This window comes from Ambystoma mexicanum, chromosome 7q (genome assembly GCF_040938575.1).
Source record: "Ambystoma mexicanum isolate Mex_15411 chromosome 7q, UKY_AmexF1_1, whole genome shotgun sequence".
Classification (NCBI taxonomy): domain Eukaryota; kingdom Metazoa; phylum Chordata; class Amphibia; order Caudata; family Ambystomatidae; genus Ambystoma; species Ambystoma mexicanum.
Window position 1 is genome coordinate 1,064,504,810 of NC_090941.1, and position 21,746 is coordinate 1,064,526,555.

The following is a 21,746-nucleotide window of genomic DNA, read 5'->3' on the forward strand; positions in this document are numbered from 1 at the left end:
GAGGACCTGATGTATTCAAAATAACAAACAAAAAGTTCCTTTCAACGTACGCTGGGTGATAATATTTCACCCCTGGGTCCCCCTCTTCCGGGCACAGACCCCTCTCGAATATCAGCCTCCCTCTGTCAAGTTCACTCTGGCTTGTATTCAAAAGATTTCTCTGTTGCATTCACTTGTTGATGGGGTGCCGGCTTTTCACCCATGGATACCCCTCTTCCGAGCTCAGACCCTTCTCGAATATTTACCTCCCTCTGTCAGGTTCACTGTGACTTTTTCTCAAAATTATCACCCTTGGATCCCCTTCTTCCAGGCTCAGATCCCTTTAAAATCGCAGCCTCCCTCTGTCGGGTTCGCTACGGCTCTCATTTATACGCTTTCTCCTTTTGCATTCACAAATCTTTAGGTGACAGCTTTTCACCCTTGGATCCCCCTCTTTCGGGCTCAGACCCTTTTTGAATGATCGCCTCCCTCTGTCGGGTTCACTATGGCTTGGTGTCCAAAACAATGTCACCTTTTGCATTCAAAAATGTTAATATCTTATTAAACAGTTCACTGTTGAAATCCCTCTGTCGGGTTCACTCTTGTCAACTCTTGCCAGTTTCACATTTCTTTCTGTTTTCTCACTATGCAGGATTCATCTCCCTTAGCTACCCAATTACCTGCAGGTCAAAGACTTTCGACTGTAAAGGGGTTTTGCTAGACCCCTGTATGACCACTTTGACCTTTTCCTTCCGGCTCTCCTAGGGCCTTCTGATATTGGTAGTTTAAACAAACGTGGGATCAAACAGAGTCTCTCGAATGAGCACCCACTTGGTGCCGGACCCCTCTGCAGCTGGTTTTCCCTTAATGTTCACAGTTCTTTGAACTTTCCTTAATTTGCCATTTGCGACTTTCGTTCAACACAGTTCGGGTTCTTATCGGCTCTCCCCTCGACTCACCAGCTGTGTTGAACCGCTTGGCTTTTCTTGTCTCTGGAGTCAAGGCCGGTACCACAGTAGCAAGCGTCTCTCCCTGTTCTGATTATCAGTGTAGGCGTGCTCCGTGTACCATTAACATCTGCTGCAACACACGCTGGCTATTGTTCACGGTCTTACGATTCCTTCCACAGAGGCTTTGCGTGTCTGGGTAGGAAAGGGCAATGTTGCTTCTCTCCTTGCCACCCTTTCGGTTATCGCTGCCTTCCTCCTCCTCTTGAACTGCCGTACTTGGATAGCTGTCTCGTTGTGCGGTCTTCCTTGCTCGTAATGTGCTCTCGCGCTCCACCTTTTATCCCTGTGAGGATGCATGTGATTCTGGTTATTTGCCTGACCCTTGTGTTGGGACATGTCAGGTAAATACTTTTGGCATTAGTCCGTTGTTTGCCACAGTGTAAAACAATGTTCATGTCGGGAAATGAGGGGGGTAGAGTTTCTAGATCTTTTAAGGAGGAGGATGGGGAGAAGGTGTCATAAGGACAGGAGTGGTTGGGCAACTCAGAAAGGCGAGATTTATAAGGTTTGTGAAATGAATAGGGTGGATTGTGGGAGCGTTAGTGTTTTATCAAAGTATATTGGGAGTGTTTTATCAAAGTATACTGGGAGTTTGGGAAAGCATAATCCAGAGGGACGTGGAGAAGAATGACTGGAAGTGTTCGGGTAGGAAACCAGGTAACAGGGATTCTGGGAGATATGGTTTTCGAGTGCACCAGGGTTTCTAATGGAGGGGATGTCAGATTCTGGTACAGGAGGTTCATTGGGTGGAAGGGAGAGCGAGTTGGTACAGCCTATGAAAGCCTCAAGGACCTTGTCTTTCTCATCCCTTTCTCCGGTATAAAACCGCGCCTCACCTGGAGCATTCCCCCAAGCATAAGCCACAGGGTTGGGATCTGGGGTTGGGATCTGAGAGCGCCTGCTCTTCCCATGCCACCTGAATAAGGGATTCTCAAGGTCTGCTTGAGAGAATACTCTCCGGTTTCTCATAGCCCCCTGTACTAGAACTGCGTCCAGCCAACACGTATGTGAAACCACAAAATCTTTGCATGTCAACACTACGAGAGGTAATTCCACTCTTAAAACAGGGGGATTACATGGCAACATTGGATAATAAAAGATGCATACTTTCATATTTCAATGTTTCCAGCAAAATTAAGTGTGCTTCCAAATATCAAACAGACACTACCAATTCAAAGTACTCCCCTTCGGCATTTCATCAGCGCCAAGGGTGTCCACAAAAGTACTAGCATTGATAGCAGCACACATGCGCAGAGAATCCATCCCAGTGTACCCTTATCTCGACGACTGGCTCATAACAGGGGAAACGCCACAAATTTGAGAAAACACCCAGGCAACAAACACCCGGCGGCAAAAGCACTACTACTACCCCTGCCACTAAACACACATCCCGGGGCAAAGAGTCGACGTCGTCAATCAACCGCCCAAGTACGGCGTCAAGTGGGAGGTCTGCAGAATCCCTGTTCTCTGGGCACTCTAGGTCCCGATCGCCCCATGATAGGCCCCGTAAGGCTAAAGACAAAGAAGATGGGTTGCCAGACATTTGGTCGAAAAAAATTGGTCGACCAGACAAATGGTCGAACCAATTTGGTCGAAAACCAAATGGTCGAATTTTTTTTATTTTTTTATTTTAACCCTTTTTTTTATTTTTTTGTGGGGGGTCCCCCCCCAACCCCCTTTTTTTCTCTAAAAACCCCTTTTTTAACTAAACGAAAACCCGAAAAATAAATATATAAATAAAAAAAAAAATTCGACCATTTGGTTTTTGACCAAATTGCGTCGACCAAATTGCAGTCGACCAGTTTTTTTTCGACGAATTGACTGGACACCAGAAGATGCTGTCCCTAAAACATCATCAGACGAGGCGGCGGTCTGCTCCATTGCCTAAAGTTGACATCATGCGTCGAAATCGGCTGGAGGGTCAAAACAACACTGGTTTAGAACACCTAGTCAAATTAGTCTACCAGTCTGTGACTGCCTTCTCCCAAACCTCACCCACGACAACTTTCTCCTCATTCAGCTCGGGCAATTTCAGTAAGCTATACAATTTCTAAGAGCTGGAAGTTGACATGATTAACCTCTGCAAGAAAGAAGGTTATCTCTTCATGCCCAGTTTCCTTCTCTTTATATGCCTATTCGTACAAATTAACCATTGAAGCATACAGTAGGCTGGGCGTTGCACCTATCGAATGTGCATAAACTGTCTTAATATGCCAAATATGTGTTATTTTCCCTCACATTCTCTACCACTCAGCTCTCCCATAACCTTATTGTGTTTTTTCTTCTTTCCATCTCCTTGAGCAGGTCCTTTTGTCACTGTCCTGTTTGCCAAGCTGGAGAACATGATGCAGAACTCACTGTATGTGAATTTCCTTCTAACTGGAATCCTGTCACAGCTTGCTTGCCACCCTCAGCCCCTTCTCCGATCCTTTCTGCTTAACACCAACATGGTCTTCCAGCCAAGTGTCAAGTCTCTGATTCAGGTACGAGTTACCAACGCATGCCTTGTTTTGGGGGCTGTTTAAGGTTCATTACTTTAGCCTTTGCAAGCTCTGTTTTCTGTCCTCTTTTGTGTGTACACTGTGTCCAGCGTCGCAATCTTTTCATCCTAGAACACCAATTATGCACCAATTGGTGTGAAATAGATTAACTGTTAAGATGTCTTTTTGGCAGACTCTTTCAATGATTTCATTTGGTCATCCCAGGAAGAAGTTCTCTTTCTAAAAACCAATAAATCTCTGTACAAGAAATGTATCGTTTTTGTTAATAAATGTCAATAAACTGGAATCCTGTCACAGCTCGCTTGCCACCTGCCACTCAAATGGTGCCCCACTATGCAAATGTATTCATGGCATAATTAGCAACTGATTTCCTTGGCACCTGTGACTGCAGACCTTTGAAATACCTGCGCTACATCGATGACCTCCACAGGATCTGGACTGCTAGGGCACAGGACCTCCTAAACTTCCACGGACGTTTTAATGAATTTCATGCAACCATCAACCTCAAACTCTCCTGAAAAATTAAATTTCCTCGACACCACCATAACAATAAAAGATGGGCAGCAACAGACCACGGAATATCACAAACCAACTGACAGTGACAGCTACTTGAAGAGTGACAGCTTCCACATAGTTTACACAAAACATGCCACAATATTCAGCCAAGCATTAAGATACAATTGAATGTGCTCAGACACCTTGAGATTAGAGTTCATAAACCATGGATACAACCACAGAATTGCGAACAGCCAGATTCACAGGGCAAAACGGATCCCCCGGAACAACCTCTTAAAATACAGAGCGAAACAAACGCAAACCCGAAAGTCACATACAATCCAAAGCTGGAGGCGATCTGCAAGATTGCTTAGGAACTCCAACCTATACTGCAGCAAGATGAACTTCTGAGAGAAGTTTTCCCTGAGATGTCCCTCCTTGCTTTCAGACAGACAGCCAATCTGAAGGGAATGATGGTCAGAAACAAACTAGAAAAGATGCCTACCCTGCCCACATATCAATGTTTCGGACACAATCAAAATATACCCCACACAGGGCAGGACTACAAAATTATGGGACGGTTTACATGTGCATCTAGCAATATAGTATGCTTGATTATGTGCATCAAATGTCCCAGACGTGGCCACTATGTTGGGGAAACTAGTCAACCTCTACACAAATGCATGAACCTCCATTGTTTTGTCTGAGGCGATGTACTAAAAACGAGAGTCCAGTGGGTTGAGCATTTTTCAGAAGCTAATCATGCCCTTGATGATCTCAAGATTGCTGTAATCCGGGGTATTTTCAGGACTAACAAAGTCAGAAAGACCCATGAATTCAAATGCATGCAAATCACCAGTGGTGATAGTGCGCGGTACAAATATCCTTTAAGATTAACACTGGCAGGGGGATTGAACAGATATCGCGGTTTCATGAGTCACTATTCCAACTAACAGACTTTCACTTGTTCCAGTCCTAGGGCGACTGGAATCACATGTAGAGCTGACGATTTGCATAATATTTTCCAAAGCCGTTACCAGACATTAAGCTGCCACTGCACCAGCCCCACCAGTATCCCTAAGGCAATGAATTGTTACCAGACTCCCTCCAACCCAGCCCCATCTGCCCTCAAAATGTCCCAGCTGAAAAGCTTCCCAGAGACTTGCCGGGGCCCTTGTCAAACCCCACCCTTTCCTCTTGATTGTGATGTAACACAATCCCCATATGGTATTTGACGCAAAGCTACCACACTGGGCTCCACGGGTCACAGGCTCAATACATAAACCAGCTTTATATTCCCTCTTTCAGACTTCAAGTGGTACAAGCCTGATATGTTAATGAGTGCACTACCACTGATCTTGTAAAGGGACTGGCCTGAGATAAGCTTCAAATGGGCTGCACATACAATGACTGGCACCTAACCACGCCCCTCCTGCCTTCCTCAGAGCACACTAAAAGGGTGGGCTGTTTTTTTGTTTCTTTTCCCTGCTCTCCAGTTTCACGGACCTCTGCCCCACTTAACACAGTGTACCATTTAGACCTTGAAGATCACAATGTGTGGGGGAGTTGAACAGCCAACATGCCTTTCTGAGCAAAACTACAAATCGGATACAGACAGGCACAGATAATAATGCTGTGATGTTTTTCTCCTCTTCTTCTCCATTTGATTTGAAATTGGAGCTTCATCACTGCAGCATCGCTTGACCGGGCAGTTCAACGGTCCAGGAGGGTGCAGCAAGATTCTCTTTCAGTTTCCTTCATCAGATGTTTTGTCCAGTAGTCGACTCTGCCTTCAGTCCAAGAAACCTCGCCTTTTATGCAGGTTTCTCCCATTCATGCACAGCCTAACTGTCACTCACACAGCAGGGTGGCTTTCCTGCAAGGACAGCCAGCCTGCCAATCAGCACTGGGTGCATTCAGGTAACTGCGGAGACTAAGGACAGGGAGTTTCGGGCCCCTCCCTCACTTCCTGCCCTGCCAGACACACTGACGTCAGAGGCGGGTTTCAGTACCTAAGCCCACCAAAGGCAAAATGAACAAAAGGGTTAAACCTGGGTTGGCGCGCAGAGTAAAACCCAAGAAAAACCTCACAAGCAAGAAACGGCAGAAAAAGGAGACCGGGCCATTTTGAAAAAAAGGGGCACCCATGGGTGCACTTCTGCAGCTGAGGATTCAGTCTGCGATAGAAACGCACAATGGTACGAAAATTTAACCACTGCCACCAGCCATTAAAAGTCTTGAGGGTGACAAAAATTGTTACATGAGTAGGTAGGAAAAGGGGCTACTAAGTAACCCCCCAGTACTTCCACATAAGATGGGGTATAGTGGACCTACATAGGAATAACAGGTAAGTACAGTACATTTCACTTTACTACTCTTGGGAACAGTAGTTCACCCAAGAGAAGGTATTTAAACCTCAGGAGAAATCCAAATGACTTCTCTATGACACTGCACTGTGTCACCCTACCAAGGTAGTTGCCTATGGAGTTTGTCAGACTCCAAAAACAAAGAAAGAGTCCAAATCAGATCAAAAATACACAGAGAGTGATTAAAGGGTCTCACTCACTCCGGGATAAAAATTAAGAAGTCCTAAAGTCCAGAAAAATAACTGGGGGTATCTAAGGTTGAAGGGAATTAGCACAGAAATGAGAATTGTCCTTAACACTCATGCCCCCAGACTAAGGGACAGGAGGATTGAATCCACTCCTGGATGAATTTCCTAATCCAGTTAGTCATACTTTCTGGAGAGACCATCAGCATTTTGGTGATTACACCCTGACCTGTATTCTTTGGTGAAATCAAACCCTTGGAGGCTGATTGACCACCTTAACAATTTAGGATTCTCCCCCTTCATCTGCATTAACCATCCCAAGGGTTGGTGATCTGACTGAGTAACAAAAGTAGAACCATACAGGTATGGCCTAAACTTCAGAGACCACACAATGGCAAAACACTCAGGTTCAATAGTTGCCCACCTTGTCTCACGGTCCTTCAGTTTTTACTGATGAAGCAGATAGTGTGTTTCCTGCCTTTCTCATCCAGTTGACTCAGAACTGCACCTATCCCTGTATTAGAAGCATCTGTCTATAAAAGGAAGGACTAGTTGTAGTCCGCTCTCAAGACTGGAGCTTGACAAAGGGCTTTCTTCCATCCTTCAAAAGCCTTAGTGCACTCCTCATTCCACCTGACCTTCTGGGGGAATTTAGGTGAGGAGATCACATTCATGGGAGAAGCTATGGTCCCATAGTTCTCTATGCTGTTCCTGTAGCACCCAGTGAAACCTAGAGAGGCTCTCACTTACGTAGGGGTGGCCCAGTCTTGTACTGCTAGGTAATGGCCTCATTTCACCTCCTCCTACCTCATGTCCAAGGTAGACCACTTTACTCCGACCAATTTGACATTTACTAGCCTTTATCGTCAGATGGGCCTGTTCAAGAGCCTGCAAAACATATCTACGGTGGTGAAGATGCTCTTCCCAAGTGGGGCTGAACACTGTAATGTCATCCAAAGTATGTCATGCAGAAGTCCTCCATCCCATTCAAAACTTAATTCACCATCATCTGGAATGTAGCAGGTGAATCTTTGAGATAAAAGGCATAACATTAAACTGGTAGAGGCCTCCTGGGGTAGAAAATGCAGCTTCCTCCTTGGCATGGTCTGTCAGAGTTATTTAGCAATAGCCTGAGGTCAGGTCAAATGTACTGAGGAACTTGGCTGAACCAAGTTTGTCCACCAGCTCATCTGTCCTTGGTAAAGGATGAGCATCAGTCGTTGTGACCGCATTAAGAGCGTTCTATTCCACACATAATTCTTTGGTTCCTGCCTTTGGCAATAGTACAACTGGACAAGCCCACTGACTTGTAGACGGCTCTATAACCCCAAGATCAAGCATCTTCTTAACCTTTCCTTTATGTGGAATCTTTCATGGTCTGACATTCTCTAACCCCTGCTTTTGACTGGGAAACTATCACCATTGAGAATATCATGCAGGCCCCAAGGGGCCAAGCATTGTGATAGTGAGAACAGGGAGGCATACTGATTTAACAAAGCCTTGCAATCCTCCTGTTGTTGCAGCCTCAGATCTGAAGAGTTTTACTCCTTCAATTTTCTCATCTAAGGGTTGTCCCCTGAGGAGATCAGGGAGAGGCTCACAGTCCTCCTCCTCTTGGTCAGAAGCTAGAAGCAAAGCTCCTAGTTCTGGTCTGGAAACCTAAGCCTTCAGATGGTTAGTGTGATAGACCCTAGGGGCCTCGTTAGGATTGCCCAAGTCCACTAAATAATTGGCCTCTCCAAGTTTACCCACAACCTTGAAAGGTCCAATCCATTTGTCCTGTAAAGCCCTCTGTCTTGTAGGTACCATAACTCGAACAAGCTGGTCTGGAGTAAACTCCACCATGATGGCCTTCTGGTCATGCTAATGTTTGACCAGAGCCAGACTTGCTTTCAAGTTATCAGAAGCTTCTGTCATCATGAGTGCCATTCTCCTCCGGAGATCTAGCACATAGTCAGTGACTCTCACTGGCTTGAGGGAAAGAGCACTCTCCAACAATTCCTTGATTAGGGCCATAGAGCAGTTCAAAGGGGCTGAAACCGACCCCTGCTTGAGGGACTTCTCTATAAGCAAAGAGAAGGCATGGCAGTAGAAGGTCTCACTTTCTTTTAAGGGTTTCCTCTAAAGCACCTATCATGTGCTCCATAGTTCTGTTAAACCTCTCCACCAACCCATTGGTTTGGGGATGCTAGGCTGTTGAGAACTTGTAGGTCACTCCACAGTTTATCCACATGCTCTACATGTAGTGGGACATAAAATGTGACCCCTTGTCAGATATGACCTCCTTAGGAAAACCAACCCTGGTAAAGATACCAAGGAGGGCCTTAGCCAATGCCTCAGCAGTAATAGTATGGGTTCAGGATACCTGGTAGCATGGTCTACCACAACCAATATAAATTGGTTGCCTGAAGAAATTGGAGGGACTAGGGGATCAACAATATCAATCCCCACCCTCTCAAAATGAACTCCCACCACTGGGAGGGGCACTAAAGGTGCCACTTACTCTTACATCCCGTCCCCTTTCCTCCATACTGCATGGGCGTCTCTTCCAAGGGACGGGAGACAGAACCTTTTTCATTAGAAAAAAACCTTCTTCCCCTTTAAATTTAAAGGCGCGCAGGGGTGCGGCCCAGGGAGCATGCGCTGCCCTGACTACGCCCTCTGGCGCCACACCTTAGTCCCCTTTTCTGCGCCGATGGGAACGGGCTAAATTCACCAGCGCTCCTGGGTTTGGCTTTGGCAATGTACTTCCACAAGCAGATACTTCTTCTCTTTTGTCTTTTTTTGTCTTTTTATCATTCAGGTACTCGATCCTCAGGTGTCACGCTCCTCCCCATCGCATGTCGACTTCCACAGGGTTCAGGAGGTGTCCATCCTGCAACGGGCTTTTCCCAACTTCAGACCTCCACCCCCTCTGCCCACCTTGCCTTGGCCCAGACCACGGTTGGCAAGCTTGTACAGCATGTGGATCGCTGTCATCGAAAGTGCTGAAGAACAGACTAGGCAGGTGGAGGGAACTCTTCCAGAAGTCGCCTCCAGAGGGACCTCAAGAACTTTGTGAAACACTGAGCCAGGCCCAGGAGGAGCTACTATTTTCCATCGCACCCTGCAAGGGAAACTCCTTTCCAAGGACTGTCCCACGTGGGAGGGACCGTTCAGGTCCTTGTACTAGCGTGTGCACGAGGCTGCTAAAGCTAACGGCCTTCTGCCCGAGGGATCCTCGGATCCTCCAGGTAGCAGTGTTGAGGGACCAGAAGGTTCTCGTACCGGATTGTCATCCGAGGGGCTCCGCCCATGTACCAGCAATATGGCCAAGGGGCTACGCCTTAGTACCGGCAATACATCCGAGGGGGTGCCTGAAAGCAGCTCTACCGACCCCCGGGTCGAGGGTGTTGCACCTACCGGGACTAGGCCCGAGGAGCAGGGTAGGCCTTGTGATCCACATACAAGAGTCCTGAAGGAGGCTGGGCCCAGCGAGCCAAGCAACATGTCACAGGCACGTGGCAGCAGCTCGACAAGATGGCCGCCGCACCAGACGGAGGCACCCGGCCGACTCCATTCCAGGAGTTCGAATAACTAGTGTCAAGGTGGGACTGGCCTCAACCAGATACATGGTCTATAGCCTATCCTTCTTATGCGCAGGGCAGCTTCCCACTGTGTTCATACGGGCAGGGTATGCAGCGGCTCCAGTAGCCTCTGGCTACCCCATCCGTACCCCTTACTCCCTCTCAGGCCAGTGAAGAGGGGTTCTTCTAGAGGTTCCACGGGCTCATGAAGTCACCTCGGATGGGGGTTATCCTCAAGGACGCCATCAGGGAAGTCGACTCCTCAGGCGATACCGACTCAGCCGATTACTCGGGCGATTCCGTACCAGCCACCGCTTCCTCCTCAGCCTCCGGTTGCAGTTCCTGTGCCCCAGCCTCCAGCTCCAGCTACTCCTCCACCTCTGCAGGATCCTCCTGATCCGCAGGACATGGATAAGGAGGAGGATCTGGACACGCCATCTTCAGCCAGGGCCTTCCACGAACGTCTTGCTGGGCTGGCGGAATACCTGGGCCTACCCCAGCCCGGGGTCGAGCAGCCGGCAGAGGGGGTTCTGGCTGAAGTCCTCACGCGACACCCTTCTGCCAAAACGGGGATTTCGCTGCAGACCGATGTACTCTCCCTGGCCAAGAAGGTTTGGCTTAAGCCCCACTCGGCCCAACCGGTCAATCCACGCCTGGATGCGAAGGACAGCCAGATGGAGGGGGATACACTCTTTTCTCTGGCCATCCTCAACCACCCTCCTCAGTGAGTGCTGCGGCATCAATATACTGCAAGCCTCAGTCGTCCTCAGCCGCCTCCTCTGCGGCTCTATTAGGCAAGGAGGAGAAGCTCTTGAAGGCGTACGGAAAGAAACTATTCCAACGCGTCCCTGCATCTTCGTCAGGCCAACGCCGATACCATGCTGGCTGCCGATAACCAAAGGTTATGGCGGGAAATTGCGGACTTTCTCGAACTCCCTATGCAGAGCCAATCACGTTTTAAGGCCGGGCTGGCAGAGGTCAAGCTGATGGCACAGGACCTCATGGAAAACAGGACTTCAATCTTGTGCTTACAAAGCTCATGGGGGGTGGCTTTCAAACCTATGCACAAAGCCAGTCTTAAACATCTCACTTATAAAACAGCTTTTCTAGTGGCTGTTACATCGATTAGAAGGGTGAGTGAACTACAAGCACTGTCAGTACAATATCCCTTTGTTCTTGTTCACAAGGACAAAGTTGTGCTTCGCACACACTCTTGTCTTTCTCCAAAATGAATCTCAAAGTTTCATGTGAACCAATTGATAGAACAACTGCATTTTTCCAACACCCCACAAACTGATGTGGAAGGTTTGGTTCCTCATGAGGTTCCTGATGACCTGTTGTCTGGTCATAGCCAGATGGAAGACCTGCGTCCATCCTTGCATGACGCCAGTGGTCTGGACACCTCCCCGGAGGTTGAATTTGGCAGGCCTGAGCCTGGTACACACGCTGAGTCTTCGTACAGGCGTCTCATGTCGAGGGTGACAGAGTACTTGGGGTAGTCTGCTCCACCCGTGGATTTTCTGCAGGATGGCCTGACAGATATATTGGACCAAGGTCCACCCACTGACCCGGTGCTGCCATTTCATATGGCCTTAGACAGAAGGGTGACGGCGGCTTGGACTGCTCCGGAGAGTCTACCGGCAGTGAATAAGTCGTTGCCGAAAAAATACTGTCCAGCCAGTGGCGTCCCCGGCTACTTGTCTTTGCATCCCACTCCAGAGAGTTTGGTGGTGCAGGCAGCTACGGCCCCAGCAAAGCAGGCTGCGTACCCTACCATCCCTCCAGATAGGGACGACAAACGCTTTGACGGTTGGGCGAAGAAAGTGTTTTCATCTGGAGGTATGGCTTTCAAGGCAGCCAACTCTGTTTGTGCCTTGGCAAGATTCACTCACACTCTGGAATTATGTTTCTTTGGCGGCTGAACATATTCCCAAAGGGGAGGAACGGGATGGTTTTCTTGCCCTCGTTCAGGATGGCAAGTATGCCATGTATGAATCCGTTCAGTCGGGTCTGGACGTGGCAGACTGTCAGCCGGTCCATGGCGGCGAGCACCGTGATGCGCAGGTTTGCGTAGTTGCGGAAGTCGGGCTTTGCTCCTGATGTACAGTCCCGGCTTCTCAGCATGCCCTTTGATGGTGACCATCCTTTTGGCAGCAAGGCTGATGAGAGCCTTGAGAGGTTGCAGATCTCCAGAGCTCTAGCGAAGTCGTTGAGCGCTGCAGTACGTCAACCTCCACCTTTTCGTCCTAGGGGACAGCAATGGAGGGGAGGTTCCTTTCGATACTACTCTTCCTTTGGTAGATCGAGGGGAGCTGCCAGTCAAAGGGGCCAACGTAGGAGTACCAGAGGTGGAAAACCAGGTACTCAAGGTGCCAAAGCCACTTGGACAGTTGCCTCTTTGCCCTAAGGCACTGCCGCAGCCGCTTCAGCTCAGTTAGGAGGCCATGTCCCATTGTTCGTCAGTTGGGGGAAGGCTGGCGCAGCATCTTGTAGAATGGTGTGCCATTAATTCAGATGTGTGGGTTCTGGAGATCATAGCCCACGGCTACTGCCTTCCTTTCCGGCAGAGGCCTCACGACAATCCACCGGGGAAGCTCTCTTTGAAGAGTCCGGATCCGCTCCTTGTGCAGGAAATCAAATCCCTGCTGGAGAAAGGCGACATAGAACTGGTGCCTGTAGCGGTGAGTAACAAGGGATGGTATTCCCCATATTTTTTGATCCCGAAAAAAGACAGGGGATTGAGACCCATCATGTACTTGCGTGGTTTTAACAAGCTCTTCAGGAAGGACAAGTTCAAGATGGTTACTCTCTCTCAAGTCCTCCAGGCCCTTCAACTTCTGGACTGGTTGGTGTCTCTCGACCTCAAGGATGCTTATTTTCATGTACCGATTCATCCCAAGCACAAGAAGTACCTGAGGTTCGCGGTTGACAACTCACATTTTCAGTTTTGGGTCCTGTCGTTCGGATTGACCTCCGCCCCGAGGGTCTTCACCAAGCTAATGGTGGTGGTGGCAGCGTATCTCAGGAAAGGGTGGACTCACGTCTACCCCTACCTGGACGATTGGTTGATCAGGGGGTACTCTCCCGAGCAAATCCTGGATCATCTGTCAGTCACCCGCCACTCCCACAAGCTGGGCTTCTCCCTCAACTTAAAGAAGTCCCATTTGACACCTACCCAGCGGCTAGAGTACATCGGAGCAATGCTCGACACATCCCTGGGGCAGTGTTCGCCTGCCCAGGTGAGGGCTTATCACAATCTGCAGATGGCGAACAAGTTTCAACATGCCCAGAGTCTCCCGGCGTTCGGGTTCTTGAGGTTGCTCAGCCTCATGGCATCCTGCATTCTACTGGTCCCAGAGGCCAGGCTGCGGATGAGATCTCTGCAGTGGACTCTCAAGATGCAGTGGTCGCAGTCCTCCGGCAGGATGTCGGATCACGTTCAGGTGCCGCCCTCGGTCGCCCAGGATCTTTTGTGGTGGGCCGTCAAAGGCAATCTGATGAAGGGGGCTCCATTTTGGCTATCCTGGCCAGAGATGACGATTGTGACGGACGCATCCCTCACGGGATGGGGAGCTCATGCCAGCAAGCTGACAGTCAGTGGTCGTTGGTCTCCATCGGAGTCAATCTGTTGGAGGTGAGGGCCGTCAGGCTAGCCCTGAAGGCTTTTCTGCCGACTGTGCGGGGGAAGAATGTCCTGATTCTGACAGACAATACAGTGGCCATGCACTACCTCAACAAAAAGGGGGGGGGGGCAGGGTCACTCCCTCTGTGCAGAGAGGCGATGCAGCTCTGGTTCTGAGCCATCCAGCAGGAAATTTCGATCTGGGCAGTTCATCTGGCCGGAGATGAAAACGAGGCGGCGGACGTTCTGAGCAGGCAGAGCACGGTCTCTCACGAGTGGGAGCTGGCTCAAGAAGTTCTCTTGGAGATCTTGGACCTTTGGGGGACCCCACAAGTGATCTCTTCGCCACAAGTGTCAACCAGAAGTGTGAAAGATTCTGCTCGCAGGAATTTCCTCCAAGAGGAGCCTTAGGGGACGCGTTCATAGTGGAGTGGTCCTTCCCACTGCTGTACGCATTTCCTCCAGTCCCCGTCATTCCACAAGTGCTGCAGAGGTTACGGAGATTCGGTTCCCGAATGATCCTCCTTGCTCTGGCATGGGCCAGGAGAGCGTGGTACCCAGACCTTCTCGACATGTCCATCTGCCCTCCACACCGTCTTCCCTACCGAGACAATCTGCTCTCACGGGAGGGGGGTTGTGTTCTCCATCCAGAGGTCAAGTCTCTCAGCCTTCATGCTAGGTATCTGAAAGGTTGAGCTATAAGGATTGTGACCTCCCTGAAGACGTGATGGAGGTGTTGTTTTCGGCAAGAAAGCCCGCAACAAAGTCCCTGTACCGTTGCCGTTGGAGAAATTTCTGCGACTGGTGCAGGGTACAGAATGTGGATCCTCTTCAGTGTTCAATTCCTGTGGTTCTGTCTTTTTTGCTTTCTTTAGCCCACAAGGACCTGCAAGTGGGTACCATTAAAGGTTACCTAGCGGCGCTATCCACATTTAAGTGCTCGTCTGAAGAGTGTCCTTATTTTAAGATTCCTTTGATTTCTCAGTTTCTAAAAGGGCTGACAAATGTGTTCCCACCGGCTCCTTTCCAGGTACCGGGATGGGATTTGAACCTAGTTCTGAAATTCCTAATGGCTGCTCCTTTTGAGCCCTTACATTCTTGTCCTTTGAGACTGTTGACCTTTAAAACTGTATTTTTGGTTGTGGTGACTTCCGCTCGCAGAGTGAGTGAGTTGCAGGCACTTTCCGCCAAGCCACCTTTGATGGGGTTTCATAAGGACAGGGTTGTCCTTGGGGTTCGTCCTTCTTTTCTTCCGAAGGTTGTGTCGGATTTTTGAGCCAGAAGGTAATTCTTCCGGCGTTCTATCCTCCTCCGCATCCTGGTAAGGATCCTAGGAGAGCTTTGATCTTCTATCTTTCACGGAGGTCCCGGGTCAGAGTGGACGATCAGCTATTTGTGGAATACGCTGGAAGGCGTTTAGGTCAAGCAGTTTCTAAGCAGACCTTGTTCCTATGGATCATCTTGACAATCTCTGAATGCTACCGTCTGGCTGGAAGAACAAGTTACTTTCTTACCTGGTAACGTTCTTTCGATGGGATGTTCCTCCCACGTATTCCACATCGCTCCCTCCCAGCCTGCCCCTCTACAGAATTTCTTTTGTGATTGCACCTTATGTTTCCGAAAGGCTTTCTGTAGTCATACTGGCAGAAGATTGGTGCCACACGTTCTGTGAAAAAACTACAACTGAGGCTGGAGGCGTCGTGCGTCCTACTTATAACATCCGGTGATGTCGGCTCGACGGAGGCCCTCGAGGGACAGCGTATCTACGTCATAAACGCAGGACGCACAGGCCGGAAAATTTTCGGAAGCAGCACATCTGTGGTGATTACTGTCATAGATGTGGAATACGTCGCAGGAACATCCCATCGAAAGAACGTTACCAGGTAAGAAAGTAACTTGTTCTTCTGATGCTTGTATCTGCTTAGATTCACATGTGCCCACCCTTCCTCCCCTGAGAGAAGGTGCAAAGATGTTATGAGCTTTAGCTATCTGCTTGGATACACCTGTACTCCCGCTACTGTTAAGGATTTCAATCAGACGACGCACAGCCTAGTCTCGGCCTAGTATGCAGTGCACGATTGAAATGGTTATGTTGTTATGTTAGATTCAATATTGAGATGGTACATCACTCCTATCACACCCCCTTTTCAAATACCCCGGGTCAAAATGGACCATGAACCAGGCTGGTTGGTAAAATATAATATTTATTTATTTGAAAATGAAAAGAAATCATACAATTTTTAATGTGGGCCAGCAATCACCAATGGGTTGATAATAACAATAGGAATGTACTTAGTTTAACCTTCTATTGGCACATCTACAAATCACCAGGTAATGGGCGCACTTTTTGATTTTAGGAAAGATAGCACTCAAGTTAGAATTTCCCCATGCAATGTTCCCTCAACCGACAAATAATCAATTCTGAGTGGATAAACAGAAGCAGTAGGTAATCAGGAATGGCAAATGAAAACAGAATTGAAATCTGCCCTTCCCTCCCCAAATAAGAGAGAAACACGGATTTGAAACCCTGGCAATGCTAAAAATGACACTTGGAAATGGATGAATAAATTAATGAATGTGTGCAAAAACCTTGAAGCAAATATAATTCCTCACTAAAGCAACAATGTGAAGGTGAAAACAATCACAAGCAAAGGATTAGCACGAGCTTACAGTTCGAAAATGAGTGGCAGGTTTTGAAACCAGTCCGATCACTCGAAATAGGATTAATAGCTTAGGATTTACACAAGGCAGAAGAGATGGCGCTAGCACAAGAAAACAAAGATAGGGTTTCAAGAATGATTCTGACAAAATTACAAGTTGTCAGGATAAGGATAGGATGACTTAGAGAGGGGAACTAAGGGCAAGGCAAGGTATACTATGGTTTTCTATGGTTCCTATTGATACTCACAGTTCACTTTAGTTTTTGGATTCTGGACAGTCAGTGTTCTGGTCACCACACGGATCTGGTCTAACAAAGGACAGCCAGGCAAAATCAGCGGGACAGGATCAGCTGAGCAGGGACTGGTTACCGGGTAGTACTTCTGGACTGACAATTCTGGTCACTGGATAATATAGGTCATCAAGGTAGCAGGATGGCAGCAGCATGCAGTGAGTGGCAGCAAGCCAAGCTGGATCAGGATGCCAAATGTACCACAGTTTTCCCCTTGTTAATAGGAAATATAGTGGTTTTCATAATTTGAGGCCTTGCTGGAGCAGGATCAGCAATGCTTGGGTTTTGCAGTGGGCCCTGGAATAGGATCAGCAATGCTTGGCCTTGTAGTTGGGATCTAGAGTCTGGATAGATGGAACAGGACGTCGGCGCAGGAAAATCAGGAAGAGTGTCTGTCTAGAGTCTTGTCAGGGACCCTTATTTATAGTGCAAAATGACCTCATCAAAGTATAGGCTGGGCAGGGTTAATTACGCGCGCCCCTTAACTACTTGGATTGGGCAGGGGTGCTAGTCTCCAGCTTGCTCTCAACTGGTTGGATTTCTAAGGGAATGATGTCAGGTTTATGAGGTGAGTTTTACAATGTCCAAAAACTCCCACATTTACTTTACGTAAAATCCGATTTTGCCAATAATATACATTCCTACAATTGCAATCTCTTAGCAATTTATACACACAGGTTACATATTATGTGTAGCACATATCAGTCCAATCCTCAAGTCTGTGGGACCTTGTTTCGCCTTTCTGATACATTTTGGTACTTTTACACATGAAAGATTTGGCCAAAAATTCCATAACTTTGTACGCAGATGTGAATTATCCCCGGGGTCTATGTACAAAATGTAATGTTTGCAAACATTACTATTTTCCTTGTAATCTGTCCTATTTTGTAACTTCTGTTCCCCATGCAACAATGAGTTGTACAAAGTTTTAAAAGAAAGCCCATCAAATTATATTTCAGACTGTGAACTTTTTACATTTTTACTAATTCTTGCTGCAGAGAAAAAAAGTCTTTAAAGTTTCTTTATATAGTCTTTGTGAACAAATAGCAGTTCCTTTGTTGGGTCATTTTTTTTTCTTTAACTTCAACTGCTGCCAACTGTCATTTCCTTCAAGGCAAGGTAGGGGTTTCTCATCTTAATTGAAGGTTTTATTGCCCCTTACACTTGACAGGTTAGTGTTCCATGACTTCTATTGTCCCAGGCTGGAGCACAGACGAATGTCTGATGAGCGTGTGAACTTTCTTTGTCCTGGCCCATTCAAAGTTTTTCAAGATGGCAATTATCACTTACGTGTCCTGGATTTTTGGTGTATCTCCCTTCCTTGGGGAAGTTTCATGGCTGGCAAGTGGAATGATTGGTTTTTCTGAGAGCTTGCAATTCCAGCCCATGTGTTTAAAACTCTTTAATTTCTTATTTTGGGTCCTGAATTAAAACAAACCTGTGAAAGAAGATAGCCTATGTGTGTATTATCACCACTAACATAATCCCTTTACATTGCTAAGTAAGCAGGCTTTCATTCAACAATGTATTTTAAACAGGCCATTTTTTTTCTTCAGTCTGCAAAGCCCATTTTTCTACATGTGTTAAAACTGCTAGCATTTCTTTCTTTAAATTCGGTTTGGCAGCTCCACCAGGTTGCCCACACTGTCTTTGCAGCTGTAGTCATTTCCTTGAATGCAGGAGTTTTATCTAAAGCATAAATACATTTACACTTGGCCTGGCTCAGAGAGTTAAAGTTTCTTTGAACTGCTGAGCCTGGATACTTTTTGGAAAGAAATGAACGCGTGTTCCCGTGCGAGTGAAAGTGAAGTTGCTTATTGATTTCTCTCAGAGTTGGTTTGACTGGGCCTGTCACTCACGAATTATGCCTGGTTTTGGTGAAGCACAGTGAAATATCCTGGGCATGACAGGGCCTTTTTAATCACAGTGGTTTCAAAATGAACAGATGGAATTAGCGTAAAAACATAATTTTTAAAGGGTGAAAAGGTTTCATTTTGAAGGGGATTTTGGCTTTTGCAGCAAAGGAACGCTGCTTTTTCACTTGATTCCATTGATAGGTTTCAGAACACACTGGCATATTTTTTCAGTGTGTCCCCTTGTTCAATTATGCCTGAATTGTGCTAGGCAGGATGGTGCAGCCATCTTTTTGTTGCTGCCAAAACACAGTTTTGAGGTCCTGGTGCGCACAGGACCCAAAGCAGCCAGGTTGCTGTTTCTTGCGCAAATGCAGTTTAGTGATGTCGGGCAATGTCGATGAGTGGGTTCATGCAACCTCATGTAAAAAAAAAACAATCTGAGGCACCTCGACGCATGAAGGACCATGGATGTCACACTAGGGATAGTATTACTGGCACACCCTGTCAACGTCCCTTTTCGAGTTTCGAAAACAACAACTGTAATACTTGCAGCTTCCGCTAGATGTCAGCCTATGCATAGCATGTGAATCTAAGCAGATACAGGCATCAGAAATACGATTACGGTGAGTAATGTATCCCATAAATATATTCAAGGAAAACGCTTTAGCTGCAAGGACATTAAGGTGAGGACCTAACACAAAATAAAAAATAAAATATAAACTTTGCGCCCCCATCAGTGGTGGCATCACTAATTACATCATCTATGATGTCACTGGTGACATCACAAATTACATTACAACACTAACCAGTCATAACCAGTGGCCATGGCCTTTAGCTGTGCCCACTGTATATTTTAACACATTAAGGAGCCATTAGCCATGACCTCTCGCTATGGCCAGTGGCCACTGCCTTCAGCCATGCTTCCGGTTTATTTTAACACGTTGAGGGGCCACTAACCATGGCTGTCCATGGCTTTCGACTGTGTCCACTGTACATTTTAAAACATTAATGAGCAACTAGCCATTGCGTTTGGCTATGGCTAATAGCCAAGGCCTCCAACCGGGCCCACTATATATTGTACAACACTAACTGGACAGTATCAATAGCCATTGGCCAGGCCCACTGTATATTTTAACACATTACGAGGCCACTAGCTATGGACTTCATTGGTGTCCACTGTATATTTCACAACACTAACCAGCCACTAGCCATGGCCTTCAGCTGTACCCCCTGTATGTTTTAACACATTTAGGGGCAGTAGCTATTGCTTTCAGCCATGGTCAGTGGCCACGGCCTTTGGCCGTGCTTACTGTATATTTTTGAAACACTACCTGATCACTAGCCATAGCTTTTGGCCAGGGCTAGTACATTTTAAAACACTACCAGACCACTAGCGGGCAGTGATTTTTCACCCCCGGCCTCATGGTATCTGTTAAAATTACCAAAAACATTTTTTATTACTTGTTTGCCATAGCCACGGGTAATGGCCAACATCCTTCTACTAGGTACCACATCGACCAATGTTGCCAAACTGCAATTACTCCAGAATAAAGCCCAATGTGCAGCCTTTGGGTTAAAATGGAATTAACATTTCGAATGGATTGTGTCCTCCCACGTATTCCTTATCTTTGATATTTCCAATGTCCATCTTTGCTGCTTCGGAAAAAGAACATTTCAGCAGGGGGCGCTGTGTGTCGATGTCTGCCAACTCGATATCCCTCTGGGGCCTCTGTCTCGATGTGGACGTCACCGAAGGTATATGTTGCACGGGCAGCGCCCGTTGGCTTCAGTTCTGTTTTTCCACGCTTATGCTTCGGATACGTACGCGCTTCGTTCCTTGAGCGGAATAGCTTCAATAATTTCTTTGAGGAAAATCTCAAATTCTTCAATTGAATTTGAGAGAATGGCTTTGTCATCAGCGTCTTCCACTCCCAAGTTGGGTTTCAAGAAATACTGTGACTGTGGTGCGACGATGTCCATTACGGCCCCCCATAGGATTTGTCTATGGTGTCTGGGATCGCAGTTTGAGGACTGCCTGTCCATGACGTCGAAAGCCCTGAGAGAGCGCAGTTAGGAACCAAAAATCCCCTTCAACTCTGTCGACGAAAAACAAAAAACTTCAGACGTGTCTGGAACAGTATCTCCTTGCTGCAAGAAGAACAAACGATCCCGATCACGTAGTGGTTCACACCACTCATCGTCATCTAGACATGGAAAGAAACGGTGCCATAGATTGCCATCTTCCTCGTCTTCCAGTTCCTCACCGGAACGGGTCGTTTGCCCCACTAAATCTGCCTCACCAGTCCAGTGGGAAGAGTTTAGATTGAAAATGTTAAAGGTGTTCGAGAACTCGGCCTTGTCCCCCTCGACTACACCCAAAAGCCATACTCCGGTCGAAAGACCTCTTAAGCATAAAAGCTGTGCGTCTTCGGACCCGGCAGCAAAGACTGCTCGAGAGCAGTTGTAAGATCCCTCGAGTCGAGGAAAAGTCCCCTCGAGGAATGAGTCGTCGACGCCGGAAGACTCAAAATCGACACCATCAGGGTCGAAAGCTGCGTCATCGCCATTGGTGCTGATAACTTATGAGAAGCCTTCTACGCTTCGAGTTCGTCTGTGCCACATGTGCCAAAGCCGTCGACGCAGCCTTCAAATCCGTCAACGTCGACAGTCTCGATGATATCGGCGGCCTTTGACCACTTATAAGATATATGCTCCTTTGCCCAGGACTGACTATTTCAAGTCCCTCTCTATTTATGAGGATGCAGAGGAACTTCTGATGAATCTAGAACCTTTGGTCTACAGTATGGAACACCCTCAGTGCCTGAGGCATTAATTTCAGAGGATTCTAGAATTAAAAACTTATAAGAAGGCCTGCATGATGCCAGTGGGTTAGACACTTCACCAGAGGTGGACTTCGCCACGGCAGACCCCAGTGACCATGCATAAGTTACATACAGACAATTGATGTCAAGAGTTATGGAGTATATGGGTTGATAGAGACCAACGCCAGTCTTTGAGCAAGATGATTTAATTGACATTTTGGACAGGGGACACCAAGTGGACCCAATTGTGCCATTCCATCAAGCCTTACATAGGCATCTGGCTACCAACTGGGAGACACCTGAGATTATTCCGGCTGTCAACAAGAAGTTGACTTCAAAATACAGAGTTTCAAGTTCTGATCCATTTTACTTGTCGAAACATCCAACACAAGAG

At 47.3% G+C, this 21,746-nt stretch overlaps 1 protein-coding gene across 4 annotated transcripts in view; it reads left to right on the forward strand.

Moving 5' to 3' along the window:
* Positions 1-21,746, forward strand: part of FHIP1B (FHF complex subunit HOOK interacting protein 1B) — an 889,991-nt gene that overhangs the window by 788,191 nt on the left and 80,054 nt on the right. For all 4 annotated transcript variants that reach the window (XM_069640430.1, XM_069640429.1, XM_069640431.1 and 1 more), the window contains one exon: positions 3,294-3,472. In XM_069640430.1, coding sequence (XP_069496531.1) covers positions 3,294-3,472 — 179 coding nt within the window. The remainder of the gene's footprint in view (positions 1-3,293; positions 3,473-21,746) is intronic.